We start from the raw sequence: 27807 nt of genomic DNA on the forward strand, positions 1-27807 counted from the left end.
TTGCAAAATATTTTGGAACTAAACAAGGCCAACTCAAGCATTAAAAGAAAAAAAAAAGATGCTCACAAAATCCACAAAGCACATATCTAGCTTAGGATATTGTGCAAAGGCAAATGCTATAACTAATAAATCATTCTAGAATGCTAACGCTTCCTTACATTTATACTACCTCCGTGTATGATTTAGAAGTCGTTTAGAAAAGTACACGATCTCCAAAACACAACTTTAACCTCTTATTTTTACAAAATATTTAGAAAAAAATTATATATATATATATATATATATATATATACTTTTATGAAAGTATGTTTCAAGATGAATTTATTTATATAATTTTTACATTTGTAAAGTCAATTTATATTTCCAATGTTTAACTCGAATCTTGTCCAAAACAGCTTCTAAATCCTGTACGGAGGGATTACATAGCAGTTCAAGGACGGAATAGATTACAACTTACTAGTGTGACAACGTAATTTCGGTTTTTAGTTGACAAAAGGATTGTGCAAGAAAACAAAAAAAAAGAAAAAAAAGAAATGCAAATAGTGGGCCATGGGCCGGCAGCCATCTCCACGCGGACAAGCCGGGCTCGATCAGAAAAGCCCAATACCGCCCAGCCACGAATAAGCTGCTGGACTCCGAACAGACACAAGAACAAAAGCTTCTCAGATCCTGCATTACGGACACGATTAATTGGCTTCCAAAATATGAAGCTATGTTATCGCTTGCTTTGTTATCAAAACTTATCAACCTCTCACATTTGTCTTGCCAAATCCACGGCAAATTTTTTTACAAACTTTGGCTAGCTAAATCTTTAGCGTGGCAAATTTTGGCCGCAAATCAATCAGGTGCTACGTATTTACATTCCTGCTGTTCTCAAAGGGTCCCTCAATGTGCATACTACTCTTCAGAAATTGCTTACGCCACCAAAAAATTAAACGATCACATCAAGAATAAAAGCTTTGGACAGTTGGATGGATGGACGAACTTGCAAGTGGTGAGATTTCAACGAAATCACGAGCACTAAAATAACCGCCAACGCCGAGTCCATACCGTCTTTTCTTGTATCAACATATATGCTTCGTTCCTGCCTGATAATTAAGCTTACCGGCCTGAAGCCACATAACGATATAAGTTCAAGGAGCAAACAAATCTAGCTAGTCTTTGCCTCACCACAGCACATTTTGGCAACTTTTTTTTGGCATAATGTTGATCAGCCCCTGGCCATACAGTGCTGAGGATCCGAGGATGATTATGAATGCTCAAGGGTTCTCTCCTGCATCGCCTCCATTTCGATGCCGCATGGCCTCTCTGCAGGTTTCAAGAATCAAAATCCTAGTAAGAGTACCTTCCACACAGCGCAAAAGCATTACGCAAGAGGTGCGGTTCAGATGTCAATGCCCCAAGGTGTTCACAAAAAAAGAAAAAAACGCATGGATGACGATTGACGACTCTCATCCATGCGTAACCACTGAAATTATATATGAAGTGACAGATTGCGGTAATACCTTAACGCGTTCTCGATCTCATCGTTCCCGGGGTCAAGTTTCAGCGCTTCCAAGAACACATCAGCAGCATCTTTGTACTTCTGCAAATTGAGATTATATATATAGCCAACATGTACGGTGGTGACATCATTACAGATGGAGAGATCAGGTTATGTTGATTACAATGCTATTATTATGTATCGTGAGAGCCGTATATGTAATACCTGTAGCAAGCTGAGAGCCGCGCCCTCACGGTACCATGCCTTAGCCCAATCAGGACGCAACCTACGGCATTGTTGAGCACTGGTCACAGCTCGCTCCCCTTCTCTCAGCTTCAGCCAGCATAGGCTCTGGTTAGCCAGTATGGTGGCGTCATGTGGGTCAATGGTGCTTGCCTGCATGAACACCAGGTGAGAAGAACTTGGTTAATTATCTCATGGTTCGTTTGAATGAACTACATACAGTAAATTTGTGGGTCCCTAAATTCATTCAGCAGCTGGTTAATTCCATCAGCATTAGTTTCATACTGCTCTGCAATCTCAAAATGGATGGAGGTCAATCATATCCTCCATGTCTCCTTTGCATTGCAATATTCAAAACTAAATATATATATCTATCACGCAACATTTTGTATCACCCCAACAAGCACATCATGTGTTATGCTTCACAGACATACCCGCAAATAACAGTGGATTGCATAACCATAGTCTCCATTTGCAAATGCTTCCTTTCCTTCTGACTTGACATTAGCCATTGGGTCTTCAGCCAACCCCTAAAAAAGGTAGCACATGTTCAGTTCCATGCATGACACGTGATACAAAGAGTTCCGACAGTAATAATCTTTGGAAAAGTGTGCTAACATACCCGAGGTAGAGTTTTCATGGTACCAATAATCCCACCAACACTCCAGTCTGGCATGGAAGGAATGGGATTTGTCCGAGGAAGCAGAATTTCAACAAGCTCACGTTGCTTATGAGAAGCTGCTAGCATGATTGGGGATTTTCCACACTGCGTTGCAATTGCAAAGATTGAAGAGGGATACAGTCTGGCATGACAGCTTACAAGGGTATCCTCTTAAAAGAATCCTTGCACCAGTGACATCAACAACATAATTTGAAGGAAAACTAGCAAAACTGTTCAATTTTAAAATCCAGACAGTGATCAAGTGCTGGAAACTATATAGATGTGCCTAGACAAGGGTTTTGAATATATAAGTAGAAATATCTAGGAATAGCATGAATGGCTTTTGTGTGAACTAGCTCAACCATCAGATATGAAAAGCGTGATGAGATAGTGCACATCAGAATCAGATTACAAACCACAAAAGCAAATAAACAGCCGAGACAAATAAAGAAAAGAGTTATTAATACAATACCCCATCATGAACATTAGGGTCAGCTCCAGCCTCTAGCAAGAATTTGACAATGGCTGCTGAGCCAACGCTAACTGCAGCTAATAACATAGTTGGCCCAGGTGAACGTTGGAAGTTCACGTTAGCACCAGCCTGTAGAATTGCAGAATAAAGTAGCTTCAGTGAACATGTAATAACTACAAACATGAGCATGCCATGAACAAGCTTTAAGTGACTAAGTGGACCTGAACCAATAGCTTAACACATTCCAATTTAGCAGCAAAGCATGCCATCAGGAGTGGTGTAGACACATGATTGACAACTCTATTGGGCTGCAAAGGAAGGTGAATAGCAGTTACAATACACCCAGATCAATACTGCTTAAAAAAACATCATAAGGACACTGATTTTTTTAGCTGGAGTCTTTCTAATTGCTTACATCAGCACCATGCTCTAGCAGGACCTTGAGAGCCTGGGCATGGCCCTTTCCTGCAGCCAAGTGCAGCGGTGTCCCGTGATAGCTGAGAGGATCCACGGGAATACCCCTGGACAGCAGCAGTCCTATAGCCTCGCTGTGCCCTGGATCGGAGGTACAAATTAGAGAGAATTGAAACCAGAGCATGCAAAAACTCTAAATGGAACAAAAATTAAGCACCTCCATATAGATCATTACTGACAGTTTGTATATATGTATACTCCCTTTGAGACTGACAATTTTTGTAGAAGTGATCACCTATTAGCATCAACTACAACTAGTGTACATGTCTGTCATTCTTGCAGGTAACTAACTGCTCTCATATATGTGATCCAAGGATCAAATTAAAAGATCGATTTTGACTGACTACAATTCTATCTAAACGGTACAAACACACATTAAAAAAAGGGGGGCGGGGATACAAGCAAGTTTCAATATGAGATTGGAGGGATTATACATGTAGCAGTAATATAGGAGTAATGTAGGTGTCCTCTGTATCCTCTGTATAACTACACCAACTAATTCATTCAGATCAGAGAGTGAGAAATTAACGTACCGTACTCGGCGGCATTGTGCAGCGGCGTGCAACCCCTGGCGTCGGGCGCAGCCGGGTCGCCGCCGCGGCCGAGAAAGTAGGTCAGAAGAGGGACGACGCCGTCTTTGTTCGACTCGGTGGCGACGAAGATGGGCGTCTCTCCTGCAATTGGGAGATGGAGCTAGCTAGCACCTCAGTGGCCCAGTAGCGGCATTCTCCGGCCGGCGAGGAGCTAGCGAGGCGGAGCGTGGGATTCACCTTCCGTAGATGTGGAGTTGGCATCGAACCCCTTCTCCTCCACCAGGTACCTGCAGACGCCCATCCACCCCGTGACGCAAGCCCCCATCACCGCGAGGTGGAGCAGGTTCCGGCCCCGGGTGCTCGTCGGTTGCCGCAAGTCCATACCGCTCGCCGTTTCTATTTCTACCAAAATGCAATTGAGAATTTGAGGAGAAAAGGAGAGGAGAGGAGAGGATCGTCAGATTGCTAGCGGCAGCGCCGTCGAGAAAAAAGAGGACGGATAATCTGAGGCAGTGATGGGTAGTATATATGTGTTACCCTTCAGCCGGTGGAGGTTGCCAGTGCTGACGGCGGCTTCAACGAGGTCCATCCAGGAGATTGTTGAGGCGGCCATGGTTGGGGCGGCCATGAGGGCTTCAACGAGGTCCGACCAGGAGATTGGGGCGGCCATGGCGGCGGCGGTATGGTGAGTTGGTGACGGCGGATTTAGATGGTCCGGCCGGCGAGGAGTACTGCACGAGGGTTTTATAGAGAAGAAGAGAAATGGGGATGGGAAGTGTGGAACTTGAACGCAGGTGTGAATGGGGAAAGCATCGGAGCGCGCGCGGCGTGGTGTTAATGGCGCCGGTAATCGCGAGTGCCCGCACTGCGGGAGGCTAGACGACGACGACGACGACGACGACAGGAATCGGGGGTTTATGTGGAGTCACTGCGGTTTCGACTCATCATAGGTCTTTTCTCGTCAAAAAAAAAAAACATCATAGGTCTTTGAGCCCGTTCGTTTGTTCTGTATTTTTTCTATCAGCCGACCCTATTTTTTCTCACATATTAGTGAACAGGCTTTTTGTTTGAGGCTGTGTTTAGTTCCTATAAAATACAAAATATAAAATATCAACTATTTTGAAGTGATAAAATGTAAAATACTAAAATTTTTAGGGTCATATTTAATTTCATCTAAAATATAGAATTTATTAACCTCGTTAGGTCTCTTGAGGATTTTTTGGATTTTTTGACCTCTTGAAGCCAAAATTCAAAATGTAGAAAAGTCACTTTTTTATAAAAAATTACACGGTGTTTAGTTCTATTATGCAAAATAATAGACCAAAATTTAAAATTTTTGGATAAAGGGGAACTAAACACTCCTTAGTTCCCAAAATTTTTTAAGATTTTCTGTCACATCGAATCTCTAAACACATACATGAAGCACTAAATATAAATAAAAAACATAGTTTGCGAGACGAATCTTTTGAGTCTAATTAGTTTATGATTAGACTATAATTAACAAACACAAACAAAAGTGCTCCAGAGGAAAAACCTAAAAAAATCGCGAACTAAACCAGGACCTAATTTCTCACCCAAAAACTTTTCACTCATCCCATTGAATCTTTTGACACATACATAGAGCATTAATGTAAATAAAAAATGAACTGCACAGTTTAGTTATAAATCGCGAGACAAATCTTTTAAGTTTAATTAGTCCATGATTAGCCATAATTGCTACAATAATTAATATTTGCTAATGACAGATTAATTATGCTTAATAAATTTATCTTGCAGTTTTTGGACAAACTATGTAATTTGTTTTTTGATTAGTCTACATATAGTACTTTTAATGTGTGTTGCCATATGTGATGTGACGCTCAAAATTTATCTTTTCGCGAACTAAATAAGGCCTTCATGAATTTGTTTAAATTTGACTATTATAGCATTTTTGTTTTATTTGACAATTAGTGTTCAATAGATTCGACTAGAAAATTACATATAAACTATACAATTAGTATTTTTTATCTATATTTAATACTGTATGTTCCAAATATTCGATGTGATGGAAAAAAAATAGAAACTAAACAGGGCCATAGTTTCTGTATGGCTAATTTCCTCTTCTCTTCCTTTTGAAATTATATGGCTAATTTGTGGAGATAATTTGTTATATAATTTGTAGTAATCTCTGAAAAATGAATCAGCAGTTTTAGTGCTTCCTCCTAGAAAATAAATCAAGTTTTAGAATCCAAAAGAAATAAGTCAGAGCGTTAAAAGACACATGTATTCTTAGATAGTTTTATTCTTTAAACATGAAAAACACTAACAACTTTTTATGACTCCACGAGCCGAAATGCCGAATCAACATGTGGACGAGAGAAATTTGGTGTAGCTCGTATTTTTGAGTCAATGGGCTTGCTGCCTCTATATGCCCCCATATTTTTGTGTACAAACTACTACAAACTTATTTAATATTCACTCTGTTATAAATTATAAGTTGCTTTAATTTTTTAGGTATATTTATTTTGCTATATATCTAGATATTCTTTCCATTTCTATAAAGAAAATCATCTAGGACAGAGTCTAACTTTGTCTCATTGTTTTATAAAAATATTTATCAAAAAATGGTATATGTATATTTTTATGAAAGTATTTTTCAAGACAGATCTATTCATATGGTTTTCAAATTTTTAAACTCAACAACGTAAAAGTTATTCAAGATTTATAATGTTTGAACCAAATCTTATCTAAAATAATTTTTTTATAGGTATAAAGGAAGTATATGCCTAGAAAAAAATTAATATCATACATTTACCACAGAAGAAGAGAGGTTGATGAGCTATGGCAAGCAGCCAAGTAGTGAAGCCACCATTTCCTCGTCTTGGCGCCGTCGACATCACGGTCAGCAGCTCCAATATGAACACGTCAAAATCAACTTCGTATGTGGATGATAGCAAGGATTAAAGTTCGCACATCAAAAGAATGCTACTCAATCTTTACAACATTTAACCTTCTCGGAGCTTTTCTTCGCCCTATTGCCCGAGTGATCGAGGGGAAAGCAACAACACCCAAGAAAACAATTCGGACTCCAAACAATAGGCAGCAGATCGAGGAGGATGGTTAAAATACTCAAGACAGAATATGGGTGAGTTTGACAAGGCTCTGGCTCTTATTATGGAGCACTTCTCAGATGAAGTTGGAGCTATTTTGAAAAGCGTTTGTAAAAAATGGCTCCAATGGCAATTTTATAATAATCTATGTTAAATTTGTTAGGGTCGAGGAGAAACAACGTTTCACGGCTGTAGCTTCTCAGCATAAAAATAGCTTCGCCTCCTCCAAGCTCCTTGCAAAGAGTTCCAAGGTAAGAGACACAAGAATCCAGAGTCATGCTAAAGGGACCCTATATGCTTCATGAACAAAAAAATAAACATCAGTTGCAAGAAGACATACCAAATATCAAAGGAACAAATCAATAACTCTGCCTATGTTGGTGTCTGGTCCAGTACCCTCATGCTGCCACTGTTGATTATAGAATCTCTGGTGTCACTACATATTTCCTCTTGACGCTCGCAAGTGATAGATTTGGTAGGACATGTAGACTTTGCCACAACGCCAATACAGGGTGTTGGGTCATGCGACAGGGAGAGAGTCTTTTACCTGTATGCCATTATGAAAGATGGACCAAACCATCAGGCCACTAAAAAGTTGTTTCGCACCGCTGTGCCCAACTTCATCTTCGACTATACCCGTATGCCATTCCGTCCCCATTCCGTCCGTTTTTTGACGATTAATATGTCTGGCACGTGGGTCCTGGGTCAGGAAATGTCCTTTTTGCCCTTGTAGTCTCGGGCGATAGAAGAGGAGCGAGCGCCATTGACCATTCCCATTCCCCGTTCCCCACTCTCAGTCTCCCTCTCTCAAACCCCGAGCTCGAAACCCTAGCGGCGGCAGCGGCGGTCGAGGACTATAGTCCCCCCGTGTTGCGTCGGCACATGGGTGGGGGCACTTGACCGGTTGGCGAGGGCGAGGACATCCGTGCGTAGCAGCCATGGCGTGGAACGGTGCGGGCGAGCGTCCGGATTGGTTTCGAGACGGGTGAGTTCACTGATTCTGCGCTCCTTAGTTAAGTTGATTGTAGTAGCTATCGTTGAGGGTTTTGCTTTGGCCGTGCGCTACGGATTGGATTGGATTCGAGCTAGGGTTTATTGATTTCGTGTTCATTTGTTCATCTGTAGGATGGACCCGGACAGTAGCTTCAATTTAGAAATGCGGATTGTTGTTCCAAACTCACGTGCGCGCTGGTTTTGTGTAAATGAAGTGGTGGATGCTGACCGCACACACTTCAGTGGGATGCTCGAGGATGTTGTTGACAAGTATCCGCCTAACTACGGTGATGTAGCTAGCTTATTCTATTTCTGCAGAGATAGTAAAGTTCACATCCCAATCCGAACTGACCAAGATTTGGTAGAAATGTTTGATAAACATAGGGCAAGCAGGTCTTGCTGGTTGACAGTTGCATATCATAAGGAAAATAGTGAGCCCCCTGTTCTTCCAAATTGGGACTTTGGTGAACCAAACAATCCTGAACCCTCCCCAGACACCCCTACAATACCAGAGCCAACACCCTCAGAACCCAGCCAGACCACAAATACAGATCAAGCTGGGCCTAGCCAACCCTCCTATGACGATGACCACAATGATGATTTTATTGTTGATGATGATGGAACCCTGGCCAACCCTAACCCAATGTTTGAGCATGTTGGTGTTGACGATGAATCCCTGTATATTGACCTTGGTCCCCAGTACCACCCTGCACCTCCAAATCCTAGTACTGGCAGAAAACAAAGGGAAGAGGAAGTGGAAGAGGAAGAGGAAGAGGAAGAGGAAGAGGATAGCTCTGGTGATGAAATGTTGTCTGACTCTGATGCTAATGTTGATGATGTGTCTGATGATGAGATTGTTGCTGACAGAGTGCCTGAACCAAAGCCTGATGCTCATTATGATAAGAAGGATCCTCCTATGTCTGTAGGAACTATTTATTCAAATATGGCTGCTTTTAAGATTGCATTAGCTTCTCATTCTGCTAAACATGAGTACCATTACTTAATTGAGAAAAGTGATCCAGGGAGGTATAGGGTGTACTGCAAGTACAAGGATGAATTTAATTGCCCATGGAGAATTCATGCATCTACTCTTCGGGATGGTGTGTCAGTTAAGGTAATTAGTAGTTGGTCTTCTCTTTTTCTGCCATCTTATATTGTGTATGTAATGTGTGATGGTCTTCTCTTTTCTACAGATCAAGAAGAATAAAGATGATCATGAATGTCAGAGTGCTAGGAGAGTTGGAATCTGTGTTGGGTTGGATTAGTATTGGGTTGCTGACAAAGTAGTTGATTGGTTAAAGGAAGATGCCAACATCAAGATGAAAGAGCTGATAAGGAGGATCAACGAAGAGTACAAAGTCCTTTTGACATACAGGAGAGTGTACAAAGGTAAAAATATTGCCATGGATAGGATTTATGGGCCCTGGGATAGGAGCTTCAACAATTTGTTTAGACTCCAGGCCCAGTTAGAGCAATATAGTCCTGGCTCAACTCTTATCATTGATTACCACACAGTCAAGGATAAGATCAGGTTTAATAGGTTGTTCTTTGCATTGAAGCCCTGTGTAGATGGATTTCTTAGAGGGTGCAGACCATATCTTGCTGTAGATAGCACATTTTTGAATGGAAAGTTCAGGGGTCAGTTGTGTGTAGCCTGTGCAGTAGATGGACATAACTGGATGTACCCAGTAGCAGTAGGAGTTATAGATTCAGAGACCAATGAGAATTGGGTTTGGTTCATGCAGAAGTTGAGAGAGGTTATTGGATCCCCAGCTGGGCTGGCTTTCTGTACAGATTGTGGACAGGCTGTTATGAATGGGGTTAGTGAGGTCTTCCCTGAGGCTGAGCACAGAGAGTGCATGTATCATCTAGTGCAGAATTTTAAGAAAAGGTTCAATGGCCAGGTCTTTGATGATCATCTATGGGCTGCCTCTTATTCTTGGAGCCCATACATGTTTAACAAACATTACCAGGCCATGGCTGCAGCCAGGCCAGATGCAATGATTTATCTAGCTGACAACCACAAAAAGTTGTGGACTAGGAGTCAGTACAGGACTACATCCAAGGTGGATTATGTCACTAATAATCTGGCTGAGTCATTCAACAAATGGATAAAGCTTGAGAAGTCAAAGCATTTAGATGATTTGCTGGACACAATAAGACAGAAGATTTTGATCAAGTGGAACCATAGGAAGAGAGTAGCCATGAAGTTCACAGGAAAGATATTACCTCATATTGAGAAAAAGTTGAGAGAGGACAGCTACAATTTGGACATTGAGGTCATAACTGACAGTCCTGAAGGTGTGGCTGAGATTTGTGCTAAGGGGGGGTCTGGCTACAGATTTGTGGTCAACCTACCAGAAAGAACATGCACCTGTAGGGCTTGGCAAGGGTCTGGAATCCCTTGCAAGCATGCAATTGCTTACATCACCTCGATCCCACATGCAAGACTAGAAGACTATGTGGATGATTATTATTCTGTGAGCAAGTTCAAGGCAGCATATGCAGGTTCTATCCCTTGCATTCCTCACAAGAGTATGTGGCCTGAAAGTAAACATGGTTTCTTCATGCATCCTCCATGCTTAAGGCCAACAGCTGGTGGAAGACATAAGAATAGAATGAAGGGAGCCCTAGAAGGTGGCAACAGCAACAGAAGGAGGCATGAGTGCCCAATATGCCATCAAAAAGGCCATCATTGGTATACATGCAAGAATGGGGATCCAGAGGACATAGCTGCAATGCTTGCTGAAAGGTAACAACTTTCTTGTCTTGTGCAGTTCTTGTCTATTTGTCTTCAGTTACATTAGGTTTTTTCTTGTGCAGGGGTGTCCCAAAGAAAAGGCAGAAAAAAGCAACAAGCACCAATACTGAGACTAGTTTGGTGTTGGCTAATCCTACATCATCAGTGATGCAGTTCCCCTCCAATGAAGCTGTAGAAAAAGCCAGGGAAAAGAAAAAGAATAAGAAGGCAGCTACTACTTCTGGAGGTGCTGCAAAGAAAAGAAAGGTGACAGCTGCTACTACTTCTGGAGGTCCTTCAAACAGGTACAATCTGGACCATCTGAGTGTGTTTCCATGCATTTATTAGCCAGTGACACTTCTTGTTTTGTTATCCCTAGGTCTGGAACTGGCTCCAATGAACCTGTACCACTATGCACTGTGTTCCTAGCTCCAAGCACTACTAGCCCAGGTGCTGTTGAAGCCACAATACACACAGAGCCTGTGGTACCTTTGCCCAAGAAAACAACACCAAGAAAGCAGCTAGCAGTGAAGAAGAAGAAGCTGACCCCAAAGAGGCAACCACTTCAGGAAGGCAGTCAAGCTACCTCTACCAGCCCTGCTTCCAATACAAGAAGCAAGAAGAAGCTAGACCTAGCGTAAGAGGTCTCTTTTCTGTTGTTTTGTGATGCCATGTCCAGCCCCCACTTTTGGATGTGATGATGAAACTAGTTGTATGGGAGTCTGCAACAGGGGTTTGGAAAACATTTCTTTTGTAAAACTTGGTTGTATGGGAGTGAGAACTATGGATGCTACTGCTGTTTGCTGAACACTTTTTTTATATGTGATGACTAATGTGTTTGTGCTTAATCTGAAATGTTGGTTCCATTCATTCATTGATTCATCTCGATGTTCATACAACATACATATGCAGCATCTACTTCTTCATTATAGCATACAAAGCCATGAAAATGCATACATAGATAAGCTTCTCAATCCACCTAAGCTGCTGCATAACCCTATTGTCGCCCCTATTTTCCACTACTGCATTGCCTACAACTCCAACAGCCTGGGATCCTTCTTGATACATGGCTACTTGATCAGCACCAGGGATTACTGCCTGTAGGGGAACTGCATGTAGGGGAGCAGGGGTTGTTTGGGTCTGCACTTCAAAGTCCACCATTTCATCCTCCCGCTGATAGTATCTGCAACCACCAACCTGGAACCAAAACCATGAAAAGCATCCACCTAAACCATCAACAAAAAACCAAAGATGAGGGGAAAAAGAGGCGACAAGAACAGCACTCACTGCATAATACGGACACTTGTGAAAAGCACGGTTAGGGTTCTTCTCTGTCCTTGAAATGAAACGGTTGGCAAGCACATGACAGTTAGGGCACAAGACCCTCTTCACCCTCCCCCCATAGCTGCTGCTAGAAGCTTGAGACATGGATGTGCAGGACTAGAGAAAGGAGGAGCTCAGAAAGGAGATAGAGAAGTGAGAAGTTGGCTAGGAAATGGGTGACCGTCTCATTTATAGCAGAGCAGCAGGCCACTTTGGCGCCAAAACCAGGAGCTCTTTGGCGCCAAAACTGGCAGCCAGTCAGTGGCACTGAGGACAAAAAATTTTTGTTCACGAGACCAACTGACCCAGGGGCATTGAAGTCTATTGACAGGCCACTTAACTGCCGTTAGGCTTCAAAATGGACGAAATGGCACACGGGTATAGTCGAAGATGAAGTTGGGCACAGCGGTGCGAAACAACTTTTTAGTGGCCTGGTGGTTTGGTCCATCTTTCATAATGGCATACAGGTAAAAGACTCACAGGGAGAATAGGAGCATAGGGTGATGAAGTTGCTGCCACTAGGAGGGAAAGGAGGATGCCAACTGTGGTGGCACAAAGCAGAGACAAAGCATAGAGGATCCTTTCAGAGGAGGAAGGAAACAATGTTGCACTTGTATAGAGCCGATGTGTCACCTAAAACTTCTCTAAACCTCCTTTATTTTACTAGAGTTGCTTTTTATGGACTCCCGTGAGGATGTGCACAAAGCCCCTCACAAATGCCACTGATTGGAGCCCCCCGGCACACTCACCAGGCGGTGCTCAATGATCCACCACATCTCCAAGTCTCCTAGGTGACGACAACCACCAAAAGTAAAAAAGAAACTCCATTGCAAGAAAGATTCACCAAGTGTCACTCAATGCAAAAGCACTAGAACCCTCTCCAGTCTCACACAAATACAATCTCTAGCAAAGCAAGTGAGTGGAGTATGTTTCTCACGCTCTTAAGTATGCAACAATACGAACCAAGGTGACAAAGAGAGCTCAGAAGGTCAGACACTCACATATTTATAGTCCCCACCAAGAAAAGAGCCATTGGGAGCTAATATCTACATTCTACGGGGCCAGTGGATAAGTTCCGTGACTACTGGAGAACCTACATCAGATAAAATGGTTATAAAATCCAACGGTCATAATCCGATCAACACCCTATTGTACAAAGATCTTTCTCCGGTGCCTCCTCGGCAGGCCGTCAAGTGTTCATCCAACCGTTGGAATTCAAACTGGGTTGAACAAAAGGAGTTCCTTTTGATATTTCTATCGCATGGTTGTCGTTCATGCATCTCACAATTAACCTTGAACTCGTTTCTCACTCAGATGTCATTATTTTGATTCAATCATGAGCCCAAACATATCAATTTTACCTAGAATTAACTACACGTAGTTCTCATGAAATATATCACCCCCCAATTCTATTGTTATTCAATATAAAAAATCCACTTTATAGTCTTGATGCAGACTTTTAATGTACCCTATGGCTATGATAGTGTTTGAGACCGACCTAAAGGTCTTAGACACATAGACCACGATCCCATATTATCACTTAATTAATTAGTTCTTCTCGCTAGTTTTTTTTCGTATGTATGCTACTATGCCTACACTGATCATTAGTTCATTACCCAACACGAGGGCCCGTTTGTATATATGTAAAATAGTAGAATTTATGACAAGTAAAAATATAATATACCATATTCGTGTCATCTCATCATCATCGATACACTTTGTATCTCCCGAGCCTTAGATCGATACACGGACATGCAAGTGGTACACGTATATGGAAAGTATCAGAACACACATCAATGTTACACACATAACAATAAAGACGATGACAGACTAATTGTAGGATCCCTATTCCTCACTCCTGTATAGGCGAACTTGGCATAACTGCACAAGTATCAAACACATGGATGTTACACACGACAATACACAAAAAGTGGAACCTAGCACGGGTCGAGCACCGCCAAATCCCTTCTCGATCACATCTCACATATAGCCTTCCTAATCACCACCACGTTAGCATCCCATCCAACGATCAAGAGCTCCATTCGCTTATCTCATAAATCATATCTTTTCTAGCAGACAGTAATGTTTTTCTCTTACAATAAAACAGCAGCAAACAATACTTTTAGCTATAATTTTTCGGACCAACGAACATGCTCCAGAACCAAAGAGTCCTAAGCAACCTTCCAAGGGACCAAAACCGTCTCCTCCTTCAGTGCTCACTGGCTCACATCGCTCACGCACGCGGCACACGCCACGTCAGACAGCCACCCCGCCCGCTCCCGCCACGGACCGAGTCCACCACGCCACGAGCCCCTCGCCATCGGATCTCCGATCCGACGATTCCGATCCGACCATGCAAAAACGAAACGAAAACAAGCCCGCCGGCGCCAACCTGCAAAAAGACGGGGAAAATAGACCGGGCCGCGCGCAGCAGGAAATGGCGCCAAGCTCGCGCGCGCCAATCTCCCGCCTTCTTCTCCCTCCCTCTATTTCCCCACCCCACCCCGCCCTCCTCCTCCTCCTCCCAATCCCCGCCCCCATCCATTCCTAGGTCCCTACCCCAGCTCAGCAGCTCAGCTGCCCCTCCCCTCCCCTCATCCCACTCCCTAGCGCCAGATCTCCCGGCCTCCGCCATGGCCTCCGACGCCGCCTCCGCCGCCCCCGTCCCGGCCACGGCGAAGCCCGCGCCGGCCAAGCGCCGCGGCAGCTACAACTGCGGCCGGTGCGGGCTGCCCAAGAAGGGCCACGTCTGCTCCGTCCCGGGCCCCGCCTCCTCCTCCGCCGCCGCCTCCACCGGCGGCGGCGACAAGGCGGGGGAGCCACAGCCACAGCCGCCCCCGCAGCAGCAGACCAAGCCGCGGCGCGCGCTGCAGTTCGACGACCCGTCGCCGCCGGCTGCGTCGGCCGTGGTGCTGGACGCCATGCCGCTGGCGGTCGCGGCGCCGCCGCTGCCGCGGACGCCGCCGAGGAAGAAGGCGAGGGCGGAGGTGGTGGACGTGGAGGAGGAGGAGGAGAAGGAGGAGGATGAGGACGACGACGGCGGCCCGCCGCTGCCGTGGGTCGAGGTGTGCGCGGGGCGGCGGGCGCCCGGGGAGGTGCTGGTGGACGTGCTGCGTCGCCTGTCCCCGCGCGGCGTCGCCGCGGCGGCCGGGGTCAGCCGCGGCTGGCGCGAGTGCGCGCGCCACCTGTGGGGGGACGCCCGGGAGGTCCGCCTCCGCGCCTCCGGGGTCAGGCCCGTCGCCGCGCTCATGGCGCGGTGCCCCGTGCTCGCCAGGCTCGTGCTCGCCATGGACAGGTGAGAACAGGTCGACAGCTGATCTATGCTATGCTGTGCATGCGGCGGCGTTCGCATTTTAGTGGATCGGCGCAAATGACGGCACGGAGCTCGATCGATGCTGTAGAACGTTGCTCGATCCGAACGGGAGGGAAGGGAAGTAACGAACGAACGCCCAAATTCGCTAGTAATTCACCTTAAACAGTTAAACCTGAGTGAACTAGTGGACTGGGATTGAGCTGTGGCTCTTGTGGGCTGGGTCTGGATTCTTGAGTGCAGTGCAGTGCAGATGTGTGATCTGATCTGGTGCCGTGAGATCTCTGCTTGTGGATCCTTGATCGGTGCTTGGTTGGATCCTAAATATACATCTTGCAGCACGGGCAAGTCGTAAATGGAAAGCAAAAGGTGGCACGGATGCTTGTTGGGGGAAACCTAAGTGTCGATCTGATATGGTGAACTTGGATTCTTGCTGGATGTGATTTTCTTAGGGGAAGTCTAGGCATGTTGCTGTGGGATCTGGTCTGATCTGAGAGTAGGAAGCACGGATCTGTTAGCTCGTACGTAGCTTTGATGCAGAATCAGTGTGTGGTTGATGCTAGATAGTGAAGTGCTACTTGGCCTTGTGAGGGGATCAGGCCCTGGAAATCAGTAGTGGTGGTAAAAGCCTCATTAATCTCTGATGGTATTGCCTGTCTGACTAGAGAGCAATGTCTGCAGCAGATGCAGAGTTTTTTAGAAGGAATGGCAAGGGATTTGCTGTGAGTTTATCACACTACATGATAGGAAAACAAATACAATGCCGTGAGTTTAGAAGGAACAGCAGATGCAGAGTTTTTTTAGTTGGCCTTCTGAAGAACAACTTTCCTCGTTTGGTGATCTAAGAGGAACTTGGCGCCTTCTTTATGGCAATTAGGGGTGTCATCTGGTACATCTATGAAGTGATTGGTTTGGGGAATCAACCCACTTTAGATGGGGTGAGGTATCATGAGTCATTTCTCAAATTTAGTGGAACAATCCCATTCCTCATACTAGTACCAATTATTAGCTTGAATGAATGAGGGATCAACTCATTTTATTTGACAAATCAAACAAAAAAGTACAGAATGAGATGATGATGAACTATTCCATTGCACCGCCCCTCCCTCCCCCAGTGTTTGTCTTGTTAGGATTCTTACAGTTCTGATCATGACCAAAATGCAGATGTTGTCTGCCTGCTTGCTCAATTATAATTCGAGGAAAACTGAAATTCTGTCTTGCTTTGTGTTTTCTTGTGGTGTATAGTTTGTATAGGTCTAGTTCTTAATTTCATTTAACACAATGAAACACAGCTCTCCTGTGTTTTTTAAAAAAGGTCTAGTTCTTTTTGGTGCTTGACTTTATGTTTCAACCTCTTAGTTGTGAAGATTAGTGTTCTGACCACATGTTCTTTTCCTACATTTTTAGTGATGTTGATGCCACACTGTTGGCATGCATTGCATTTTCCTGCCCCAATTTACAATCCCTGGATATCAGCTTGGTCAATAACGCAGCCAACAGGATAACCGGGTATGTTGAAAGCTCCCACTACTAAACATTTATCTTTCTATTCATTTTGTTCTTGCATATAATCATGTGGATTCCACTGCTGCATGTTGAATAGAACATCAAAGTTTATTGATCAGTATCTAGTATGCATCCCTTTGCTAATGTGCAGTACGAAATTTACTGCTACTGGCTGCAAACATATAGTGTCAGTGTTTCTTGTTTCTTTAAGTATCTTTGCACTTTATTGTTACCATAAGCCATCTCAAAACAATACTTGCACCTCAGTAATGTTAAATTGGCATTAAGTTTTGTTGTATCTAACTGACACTTGCTGTTCTGCTGTTCTATGCAGGGATGAGCTATCTAGGTTTGTTTCAGAGAAGCGATCTCTGTCAGTTCTTACATTAGATGGCTGTAGCAGTCTTGGTTTTGTCAATGTTAACTCTTCAAGCCTTTCAACACTTCGGTTGTCAGGTCTTTGTTCCCTTACCAAAGCGGTATGCTGAGATATGCCTGCAATTTATTTGCTACACAATTCCTTGATCTTATATCTTGCATAAGTTGATTTGGGCTACCAACTTGTAGGTCATGAACTGCCCCAATTTGAATGAGCTCTCACTGATCTTTGCCGCACAAAATAATGATTCTACTGACCTGGTTGCTCTAATGGATAGTCTGGGCCGCACTTGCCCAAACTTGAGGAACCTGCACATCTCATCAATTCGCTTATGCAATGAAGCTGTGTTTGCTCTAGAGAGTGCTAATCTCAGGTATCTTTCAGTTCATCACATATTGCCATGATCCTTATGGAATGTTTTTTAAACTATGCTGCATGGAATCTTTGCTATGACTCCACTGTATCTTGATCTCAACAGCATGTTTAACCTTCTTTGTTTCTCCTTTCACCAGGGGCCTACGCATGCTGTCCTTTCTACAGGGTTCAAAAATAACAGATGCAGCTGTTGCATCTATTGTTCGGTCTTACGTGAGCTTGGAGCTGCTTGATTTAAGTGGGTAAGCACAAAACCTTGTGAGGACCTGATGTTTCTGTGAACAAACTTCCTAGTTTTTGTGCTACTGGAAAGTTACATGGAAATAGTTACTTAATTTTGCATGCTTATATCTTCATTCAGATCTGCCATTACTGACAATGGGCTTGGGATGATCAGCAATGCGTTCCCTAACACCCTAACATTTCTGCTCCTGGCCAAGTGCACAAATATCACCTCATGTAAGTGTCCTTTGGTCCACTTTTCAAAGAGAATTCCAATGCCCATATCCCCAAATACGCTAACAAATTCTGTTCACTCCTGAAATACAGTTGGGGTCCAGGTGGCTGCAGCACAGTTGCCACTCCTTCGTCTCATGGACTGTGGCCAGAGCATATGTGCTAACCCCCAGCCTGAAGCTGGGAGATCCTACTACTTCGGTGACCTAACTGGCGGGATCAAATTCTGCTCTAAATTACCTGTCCAGAGAAAGCAGCAGACTACTTGCCAGAAGCTGATCATAAAGCACAACAACCTGAAGAAACTCAGCCTGTGGGGCTGTTCAGCGATTGATGTAAGTGTCGAAAAAGCTGTATCTGACTGTGTGATTCATTGTTCTGATTCATACACATAGTAAGCTGTATCTGACTATGTGATTCTTAAGGCATCATTGTTCTGGTTCATACACATAGTACAACTGTGTGCTCATATGCTGCTTTTCACGTGTGACAGGCCTTGTATGTGAATTGCCCGGAGCTGGTTGATCTGAACCTCAACTTGTGCACGAATCTTCATCCAGGTCTGATGTTCATCTGCGCTTTGTTTGAGTATCTTGAAAGCCGAAACTCAGGATGTGCACAACAAGTTTTCATGAGGACCCGCCTGGTACTGACATCCTTATGTAACTCTGTTCCAGAGCGGCTGCTGATCCAGTGCCCCAAGCTGAAGGACGTGCACGTCAAAGGGTGCCGCGACATGCTGATCGGAGCCGTCAGGAACCAGGTCCTGAACGAGTTCGCGGCCATAGAGCCCCAGCTGCCTTATAAGCGACTGGCGGACGGGTCGAAGCGCGTGCACGTGCCCCACTTCATGATAGAGCAGGTTTGCAAAAACCCCTCTGGCCTCTGCTCTGATCAAACCAAACCTTCAGTCCGTCTGTCTTCTCATCTCACCAGCGCGATCGGTTCTTCCACTGTCTGCAGCTGGAGGAGCAGGAGAAATTGGGCAGGCCACGGAAGAGCCAGTGCACCGTTCACCCCAATTGGTGATCGTCGTTGGCGTCGCCGTCCTTGCTGTTGAGGAGGTGCGGGGTTGATGCAGCGAGCCTCTAGACCCTGTATGTTCCATCTGGAGTGTGTTGTACTGTACCATGCTCCTTTTGTTCATGCTGTGTTTAATCTGTGGAGTTTGTAGGATAATAACGGTATGCAATGCAAACCGGCCCTACTGTTGATGTACTTTCAAACCGTATTTTGCTCTTTGTTCATCCAGGACAATAATTTGCTATTGCTTCACCAGATTTTGCTTTGCATCCTGTGCTGTGGATGTGTCTGTCTCTGATTTAGAGCAGTTTTACAGTCAGGTCCTCCTGTCATGCGTACCTTTTTCGAATATGACATAAGTAAGAGGGCCAATATGTAAAAAACCACAATGGGATTCCGTACCTTCTCGAGCTTCCGATTTCTGAATTTCTCCTCCGTTTCGTTCCAATCGCACTCCGATTCATCGGCCTTGGATCAAGATCAACCGCCGCCGCCGGTCGATTCTGTGAGCGCGCAACGATAAGCCTGCCATGGAGTTGTCCAGTTCCATCGCGTCCACGGAGGCGGTGGCGCAGGCGCGGCTGCTCCGGCCGCCGTCATTTCGCCGGCCGGGGCCGGCGGGTAAGATGCCCTTCGATCCACCTTCCTCGCGCCTGGATTTCCTTCCGCCTTAACCCTGCGCTCGCGTTTGCCTCTGACTTCTTGGATTTCATCCAATCCAAGGAAGTTGCAAGTGTGGCCTGTCGCCTGGAACCGAACAGATTAGATTTCCAGACATACTGAATCCTGCTGCATTTCGACCTCCAGTTTGTCATGATTCGTGTAACCAAATGCTTTATAGTACCTTCTAGTGTTCCATGCAAATTCTTGCTGCCAGCAAACCTTTAACCCTGCCTGCTAGTGCTAACTAAATGTCTTCTCCTTTGATTCCCCAAATCCAAACTCCCTATGCGTTTACATTGCCTTCTGTTCCGGTTTCGAGGCCTAGCTTAAAACCATGATTCCCACTGTCCCTGCAGGATTCGTGACTTGTAGGAGTTATGCTACAAGAAGCAAACTGATGAGGCAGATGCCTCCGGCCCTTGGTACCTTCCGGCCTGCGTCTCCTCACTACCCAAGTTTTCAAGACACAAACAGCAAAAAGCGAAATGTAAGCGGCTTTCCCCCCTTTTACCATCATGCTAAGCATGTGTTTAATATGTTTGACTCTAGCATTGTTCCTTTTTTTACCCCCTCCAGGTTCCTTGCTATCAGAGACAACAAACCTCACAGATTGAAGCCAAGTAAGCCACTCACTTCTTATTTTATAAGAAAAAAGGTCCATGGCCACTTCATTATTAGCGTACTTGATTACTAATTTTTACCCTGGCCTTGCACTTTTCTCGGTGCTCTGAGGCCTGGGGTTTTGCAAGATGCTTCGTGAAATCATTATCTAATTAGTCACTACTAATTCAGTTATGATACTAGTCATTTACGAGAAAATATTGGACCCAGCTAAGAATCAATGGCCTTTGCACGAGCAGGTCAGCTGGGAAATGGGTTGCACCTTGAAATAAAACAGGATTGTTTGTGTCAATGTTCTAGCTAGCGAATTTGATCATTTTCCCTGATGTACAAATTCCCAGAAGAACCTGCTGAACATCTGGCTTTTCAGAAGAGATATTTATGAAATGATAGAAAATTAGCTGGATGCCATCACCTATGAAAAATAAGTAAATAGTTTTTTTAATTTTTTTGCATGAGCTGGTGCAAAATTATTGTTTTTAAGAAGAGGGCATTAGTACCCCTTTTCGTTTTGGACCAGTGATTCAATGGGATCATATGTAGCAATGCTTTGGGCATGACTCCTTGCAACTTGTTCCTTGGGTTTTATCTGCAATTGGTTGATCTTCTCAACTTTTATCATTATCAGTAGACGTTTGTACTATTGGATAATTGGCATAATGATAAAAATTGATGTTACATTTGAAGGTCAATGGAGGAGGTATATGACACTTTGGCTGAACACCTTCTTTCTGTCTTGAAGAATATCGAACATCTTGATTCAAAGTAAGCCTTTCCTGTTGGTGCTGTTTAGGATATTGATTATTGCGTGATGTTTTATTGCAAATTTGCAGTGATCAAAGCTGGTTTGGTTTTGAATGTCTTGCACTAGGACATGTTAGTTCTTGAACATCGTCAGTCACAGTTTGTAGTCTTTTTGCTTTCACACTTTTTTGTTTGGGATTTTTTAATCAAAAAGCAGAATTGGCTTCTATTGTCCAACTTTTTTTGGTCAGGAATTCTAAACTACTAATTTGCTTCCAAGAGAATTTATAGTGATTGTTCAGTTACCTAGCTTGGGAATGGATAGGTCTGTTCAACATGAGAAGAAATTTCAAATAATAGATGTATTTAATTGCTATTCAAAGCATAGCAAGGATCCTTTCCATTCTAGATCATTTTTGGGTGTTCATTTTCTTGATTTTTTTCTGATCTTTTTGCTCAGTGCTAAATTTGAAAATTGGCATGCTAACAATTTCTCAGACATTGCTGGAACATTTATTAAGAAAAGTTCTTAAGAAATATTCTGCTAAACCAATTGATTGCTCCTGTCAGATACATTGTTGGCCTAGCTGGCCCACCTGGTGCAGGCAAGTCCACAGTTGCCTCTGAAGTTGTTCGACGTGTTAATATGCTTTGGTCCCAGAAGCATGCAAAGGGTAGTGGAGCACTGCTTCCTACCGAGGAAATTGCTGCAATGCTTCCAATGGATGGTTTCCACCTTTATCGTGCCCAACTCGATGCAATGGAGGTTTGTTATCTTTCGAGTGACTGATATCTAATTTCAGCTCTTCCTCAAATTGTTAACACACTTGTGCCTGTAGGATCCAAAAGAAGCACATGCAAGAAGAGGAGGTGTGTGATGTTCTCTGTTTAATCTGTTTCATTTAAACTGTATTTAGGTAAATACTAACATCATAGTTATTAATTTTAGCACCTTGGACATTCAATCCAGCACTGTTTCTGAAATGTCTACAGACCCTAAGAACAGAGGTATCTACCAACGTCCTGCAATACGAGTTCTTGAGTACTGCATGCTATTTAATCTGATCCTCTAAACATCTCGGTTTGTAGGGTTCAGTTTATGCTCCATCGTTTGATCATGGTGTTGGCGACCCAGTTGAGAAAGACATATTTGTTAAGCCACAGTAAGTTAGCTTGGATTTGAATGCGTCGCTTTAGTCATAATATCTTTTGGATCAACTTAATATTAACATCCCCTAACATTGGATGTTATGCAATAGCCATTGTTTATCACGTGACCATATCAACTACTGCTAAGTTCCCAGCTCTTTTTATGAACTGTTTATGTTAAGCTCCAATTTTCTTCCCCTGTTCCTGTGTATGCAAGTTGCAGCACAAAGACTTCTTCATGAGAACCTAATATTGTTGCTGTTCTTTTTTTTAAGAGCGAAGGTTATCCCCTCTTTATTTCAGAGAAGCAAAGTGCACAAAACGTCACAGTCCAGCACAACGTATTCTAGGCCCATCCGCCCACAAGTCCAAACTTTGGAAAACTTGAATCGCTAAGTGATCTGAAAGTGAAGTTTCTAGCGAAATGAGCCTCTCAGACACTGCTGCATCTTCCCAGTTGGAGTTCTATACTGTTCCAGCTACATCTGAGCTTCCTATAACCTCTGCCTTCATCCTCCATATGATCCTTGCCGGTTTGTTTGCAATTTCTTCCATTTGCCTTACCACCAGTTCCAGCTCCTCCCATTCTTGCTATTTGTACAGAGGGCGCCACCTTATCAGCCTTGTTGGTTTTCGCCATCTTCATTATCTTCCTCACATCTTGCTATGTACCCCCTATGTACCCCCCTGAAAACAAAGTGCATTCCACATTTTTCAGATACTCCATAAGAGATAACAAACATTCTTAACAAAATCATTTTGACCACAAAGCCAGAGTTTAGCTACTGATTCAAAATCAGTACCAAGTCACAATGTAAAATTTGTGCTGCTAACGTCCAAGTAATAGAAGCCACACAAATCATCAACATGTCTTCTCTTAGCTAAGTTGTTTCCGGTAAGAAGTTTATTTTCTTACTCAAGAGCAACAAGAAAATTTGTACTCTTGGTGGGATACAGATCTTCCAAATGGACAGGGTGTAAATCAGTAAAATCCCTTTAAAAGAGACCACCGACGTATAAGGATTGTACAGAATAAGTACCTTTGGATTCAAACTCCTAAACCACTGCATCACAATCATCCGAGAACAAAATTGATTCAGCAATTGCTTGAAGCTTAGACCACATATTTGTCAAACTAGGTGAGAAGGTTCTTCTGAAAGTAACTTTCAGATTCTGGCCATCCCTCAAACTAGCAACAGTTTAATTTTTCTCACTAGCAAAAATATAAGAGGCCAGAACTGAACTAATAAACTTGAGTTCCCAAATCAGTGATCCTCCCAAAATCTAATCCTTCTACCATTCCCGAACTTCCATTTAAAACCCAACTTGGCAGATTTAACTGTCCATAGCACTCCTTTTCAAAAATGGGAGGCACCAATATCAGGACAGCAGAAGAGATTGGGGTGTTGGTGTTATATTTTTCATCCACAACCTTGTTGCCGTTCTTCTATCTTCCTATGAGATTGTAACATCTTGTAACTTTTTCCATGTGTAATGACTGCATGCCAGCAGTAATACCGTCTTTCCTTAAATGCTTAAGTTATTTGAAATATTGGTACGAGTGTGGCACTTGTGATTGCTAATTACCTTGACTTTGGCAGGCACAAAATAGTGATAGTTGAAGGGAACTATCTATTGCTGGAAGAAGATGTTTGGACTGAAATTAGGGACTTGTTTGATGAGAAATGGTGAGTTTGTAGGTTCTGCAACTGCAATTCACAGTTCACACTAATACATACCTTTTTTTATCTCCCTTCATCATCCCTTTGACTTTGGAGTGAACATAGTGGTTTCTAATGGCCAAAGTTATGTTCTTAGGTTCATTGACATTGACATTGATGTCTCCATGCAAAGAGTGCTCAAGAGACATATTGCCACAGGTCTGCTCTAATCTGTTAGCATTCCAGCACTACATTATTTATGCTTCATATTCATTGTTTGTTTTGTTTCTCTTGCCAGGAAAAGAGCCAGATGTAGCAGCATGGCGGGTAATTCTCTTGCCTAACACTGTTTTTCCTAACCACATACAAGAACAAAGAATGCATGTATACATGAATTCAGATAAAACTATGCTGTGGTTCCTTCCAAGAATTATTCTTTATTTTGACCTGTATAATCATTTACACCAACTGACTAAAATGATGCCCCCCTTAGATTATTTTCAGAATTGTTCAATCTTATTGGTTTTCTCAGAAAAAAAACTATATATTACTAGCAATTTACTGTGGACATTTTCCCCCCTGTTAACCATGTTCAGCAGTCAACATTGGTGCCCTGTCATTCTCCTCAATACTCAGTTTGACAAAAGTTTCTGAATGTTGCTAGTTCTTATTGTCTTGAAATTGGTCTTGTGAATCAGATCTCGTACAACGACCGACCGAATGCAGAGCTTATCCTGGAATCAAGGAAGAATGCTGACCTTGTGATCAGATCAGTGGACTTTTCAAGCTAGAGTCCAGTTCTTTGATAGGAAATAGGATTTGTGGTTCTACTATTTTTGAGATAGGCTGTTATAGGCTGTTTCCATGGAGATTCTTGTGCATATAATAAGCTGAATGCTCGTTTCCAATTTTCCATGGTCATTGTATAGCAGATGGCTTTTCTAGGATGATACATAAAGCCCAAGCAAATAATTTCTTCACTGGTTTGGTGGATCACATCATTGATAGAGGAGTTGTGTTGCAATATGCTGATGACACGATAATTTGTTTGAAACATGGGATTGAAGGGGCTATAAACATGAAATTTTGCTATATATGTATGAGCTAATGGCTGGCCTCAAAATTAACTTTTATAAAAGTGAGGTGTTGACTATTAATGATGAAGGGAACTGGGGTAATACATATGTTGAGATCTTCAATTGTCAAGTTGAATCTTTTCCCATTAGGCACCTCGGAGTACCTGTCAGTCCAAGTTGACTTCACGTGGTAGATTGGCTCCCTTTGACCAAAAAAGGTGGCAAAAAGATTGGGATATGGAAAGGAGGCCTTATGTCTATTGCTCGGAGAACAATTCTGATCAATTCTAGTTTGAGCAATATCTCTGTATATATGTCAATATATCTCTTTCCTAAAACTATTCTGAATAAATTAGACAAGACAAGAAAAACCTTCTTCTGGCAGGGGGAGGCACAAAAAAGAAATACCACTTGGTTAAATGGACTAAGATTTGTAAACATAAGAAAAGGGGGGGAGGGGGGGTGTGGGGTCGGGGGGTGGGGGGAGGCTAGGGATTAAAGATCTAAAAAAAATGAACATCAGTCTCCTAATGAAATGGTGGTGGAAATTAGATAATGAGAATGGTTTATGTCAAGACATTGTTAGTTCAAATATCTTAAGGACTTCACACAGACATAATAATTCTACAATTTGGTATGACTTACCGAAAGTGAAAGATGTAAGATGTATATTTACAAGGGAGGAAGCTATTTGTTCATGATGTTCAGACAACTCTGTTCTGAAAGGACTCTTGGGACCTCTTAGCTCTTTGTTCCCTAATTTGTTTAAAATGTGTACACAACCTGACATCTCTGTGGCTAAAATGAAACAAAACTCAATTAGTTTTACAAGATGGCTGGTTGATGATCTAAGAACTGGATGGTAGAATATTATAAGTAAGGTGGATGAAATCAATTTAACCACTGGGATGTTTGGAAATTTAGTAAGAATGGCTGCTTTAACCACAAGTGATGCTGGCCCATATTTCAAAAAGATCTGGAAAGGCAAAATACCTGCCAAGATATATTTTTTCTTTGGCTTGTTGCAAATAATGCAATTCTTACTAGAGATAATATGATTCGCTGTAAATGGCAAGGTGATTCTACGTGTGTTTTTTGTGATCAAGATGAATCTGTTACTCACCTTCTCTTCCAGTGTAGTATGGCCAGAGCGGTTTGGGCTATTGTCACCCACTGTCTTGGGGCTTCAAATGTTCCTAGAAATTTTCATCAGAGCTAATCTTGGTGCGAGAGATGGCTGCCATTTGGGCAAACTTTTGGTGCTATTGATATAGCTGCAATATGTTGGGCGATTTGGAAAACACGAAATACTGTTTGCTTTCAGGGCAAAACTGTGAAAAGTCCTATCAATATCATCTGCTATGCCTGTTCACTTATGGTCTATTAGGCAGGAATTTTTGGTGAAGAGGAGAAGGAAACGTTGATGAATGGCGCCAATGCAATGCTTCAGATCGCACTACGACTGGTGAATGAGATCCCAAGTTCCAGGAAGCAGGCTCTGCTGGAGGATACAAAGGATGACGATCATGAGGGGTGAAAGTTAGCGACAAGCTTGGTCTTCCAGTTACCAGTCTGTTGGTTACGTTTTTTTTTAGTTTACTTGCAAAAAATTTCGCAAAAATGTGAACAGTAGCAATTTCGTTTGTATTTGATAAATATTGTCCAATCATAGGCTAACTAGGCTTAAAAGGTTCATCTCACAAATTACATGCAAACTATGTAATTAGTTATCTTTTTTACCTATATTTAATGCTCTATGCATGTGCTGTAAGACTCGATGTGGCGGAGAATCTCAAAAATTTTGCAAATTTTTTTGGAAACTAAACAAGGCCCAAGTTTGCTTCGTTCTGTCTCTATGTGTTATGGGCTGGTACTCTGGTCTGTGTCTGCCTTCGTGCAGTGGTTGGTGGTGTGGTTACGACTAGATGGGTAATAAGTTGTCTTTCTGTTGTTCTTGTTGTTCTTGTCTTTTCTAAAAACTCTGTACCCAAACTGTATTTCCATTTTTGTTTTCAATGGAAATTGGGAGATCCCTCGTATCGAAAAAAATTTAATAAGATATTCCTTCAGTATGTACAGTGGAGGAATTGTTAAGTACTTTGTTGACATTCTTTTTAATAGAAACACCCTTCAGATTTATGCCCAATATCATAGTTTTGTTGAAGCCACGTATAGGATTGTGGATGCGGATGCATCCACTAAAATTTTAAATATCAATGAATAGGGTTAAAATTTCACCATGGTTATGATTCAAATCTATGTATCTACAAGATAGCCGCATCCCCCTCGAATTTGTTCTAGCTTCGCCACTGACTAGAAGAGATTAGGAGCTTTATTGTTGTATCGAAGGAGCAAAATGTCCAGTACCACAGGCCTAGGCCAGGCACTCTCTCTCTCTCTCTGAATTTGCATCCCGCTTTGTACAATTTTATTCCAGCTGGGAGTAAAAATGCTTGTGAAAGATGTCTACTTTCCAAAAAAAGAAGATGAGGGGTAAATATTCTCTAAAACTTCGGTTTCTAAATGGCCATGATTCTGAAAGTAATAGTCAAACTTCGATGGTAAACACTTCATGTGCCAAACAAACATGCTGTAACCTTCGGGGACAAGTTACCCAGTGGCTCATCAAAAGTTGCTACGCAGCAAAGGGATGGTTATCCATAGATAACAACATCTGTGCGCTGGACAATTTCTTGGTACAAGCAGCACAGATTGTCTTGAAATAAAGCCGGACAAGGGGCAGGCACTTGAAAAGACTCAAAGCTGGCCTGCCATCATTGTTAGGGGACATGATCTCCAAAGGCAAAATATGTTTTGCTTAATTAAACACCTT

At 42.9% G+C, this 27807-nt stretch overlaps 3 protein-coding genes across 3 annotated transcripts; 2 read left to right on the forward strand and 1 right to left on the reverse strand.

Moving 5' to 3' along the window:
- Positions 782–4775, reverse strand: LOC8076645 (ankyrin-1). Its single transcript, XM_002443449.2, has 11 exons — positions 4404–4775; positions 4104–4268; positions 3867–4007; positions 3275–3414; positions 3081–3167; positions 2860–2988; positions 2349–2492; positions 2161–2256; positions 1709–1879; positions 1506–1585; positions 782–1308 (listed from the first exon to the last, which is right to left on the reverse strand). The coding sequence occupies exons 1-11, from the start codon at positions 4534–4536 to the stop codon at positions 1260–1262; spliced, it is 1335 nt and encodes a 444-aa protein (XP_002443494.1). The 5' UTR covers positions 4537–4775; the 3' UTR covers positions 782–1259.
- Positions 14526–19312, forward strand: LOC8076647 (F-box/LRR-repeat protein 17). Its single transcript, XM_002442430.2, has 10 exons — positions 14526–15306; positions 16729–16830; positions 17162–17306; positions 17395–17579; positions 17719–17823; positions 17943–18040; positions 18131–18372; positions 18531–18597; positions 18715–18899; positions 19001–19312. The coding sequence occupies exons 1-10, from the start codon at positions 14645–14647 to the stop codon at positions 19064–19066; spliced, it is 1857 nt and encodes a 618-aa protein (XP_002442475.2). The 5' UTR covers positions 14526–14644; the 3' UTR covers positions 19067–19312.
- Positions 19446–24899, forward strand: LOC8070108 (putative uridine kinase C227.14). Its single transcript, XM_002442431.2, has 12 exons — positions 19446–19681; positions 20080–20210; positions 20300–20343; positions 21032–21109; positions 21659–21854; positions 21928–21958; positions 22038–22096; positions 22178–22251; positions 23839–23925; positions 24056–24117; positions 24197–24225; positions 24597–24899. Exons 1-12 carry the CDS (start codon positions 19591–19593, stop codon positions 24687–24689), a joined length of 975 nt encoding a protein of 324 aa, XP_002442476.2. The 5' UTR covers positions 19446–19590; the 3' UTR covers positions 24690–24899.

Source organism: Sorghum bicolor, chromosome 8 (genome assembly GCF_000003195.3).
Source record: "Sorghum bicolor cultivar BTx623 chromosome 8, Sorghum_bicolor_NCBIv3, whole genome shotgun sequence".
Classification (NCBI taxonomy): domain Eukaryota; kingdom Viridiplantae; phylum Streptophyta; class Magnoliopsida; order Poales; family Poaceae; genus Sorghum; species Sorghum bicolor.

What these genes read in the sequence shown, in the direction of transcription:
- LOC8070108 (XM_002442431.2), top strand. Translation starts at nt 19,591, where the DNA reads ATGGAGTTGTCCAGTTCCATCGCGTCCACGGAGGCGGTGGCGCAGGCG. An exon ending in CAAACAGCAAAAAGCGAAAT is followed by an intron (nt 20,211 to 20,299) that starts GTAAGCGGCTTT and finishes TACCCCCTCCAG; the next exon opens with GTTCCTTGCTATCAGAGACA. An exon ending in GACTTGTTTGATGAGAAATG is followed by an intron (nt 23,926 to 24,055) that starts GTGAGTTTGTAG and finishes TTATGTTCTTAG; the next exon opens with GTTCATTGACATTGACATTG.
- LOC8076647 (XM_002442430.2), top strand. Translation starts at nt 14,645, where the DNA reads ATGGCCTCCGACGCCGCCTCCGCCGCCCCCGTCCCGGCCACGGCGAAG. An exon ending in CTCGTGCTCGCCATGGACAG is followed by an intron (nt 15,307 to 16,728) that starts GTGAGAACAGGT and finishes CTACATTTTTAG; the next exon opens with TGATGTTGATGCCACACTGT. An exon ending in GAGCTGCTTGATTTAAGTGG is followed by an intron (nt 17,824 to 17,942) that starts GTAAGCACAAAA and finishes ATCTTCATTCAG; the next exon opens with ATCTGCCATTACTGACAATG.
- LOC8076645 (XM_002443449.2), bottom strand. Translation starts at nt 4,536, where the DNA reads ATGGCCGCCCCAATCTCCTGGTCGGACCTCGTTGAAGCCCTCATGGCC. An exon ending in TGCTAGAGCATGGTGCTGAT is followed by an intron (nt 3,168 to 3,274) that starts GTAAGCAATTAG and finishes CTTCCTTTGCAG; the next exon opens with CCCAATAGAGTTGTCAATCA. An exon ending in CGGCTCTCAGCTTGCTACAG is followed by an intron (nt 1,586 to 1,708) that starts GTATTACATATA and finishes CTCAATTTGCAG; the next exon opens with AAGTACAAAGATGCTGCTGA.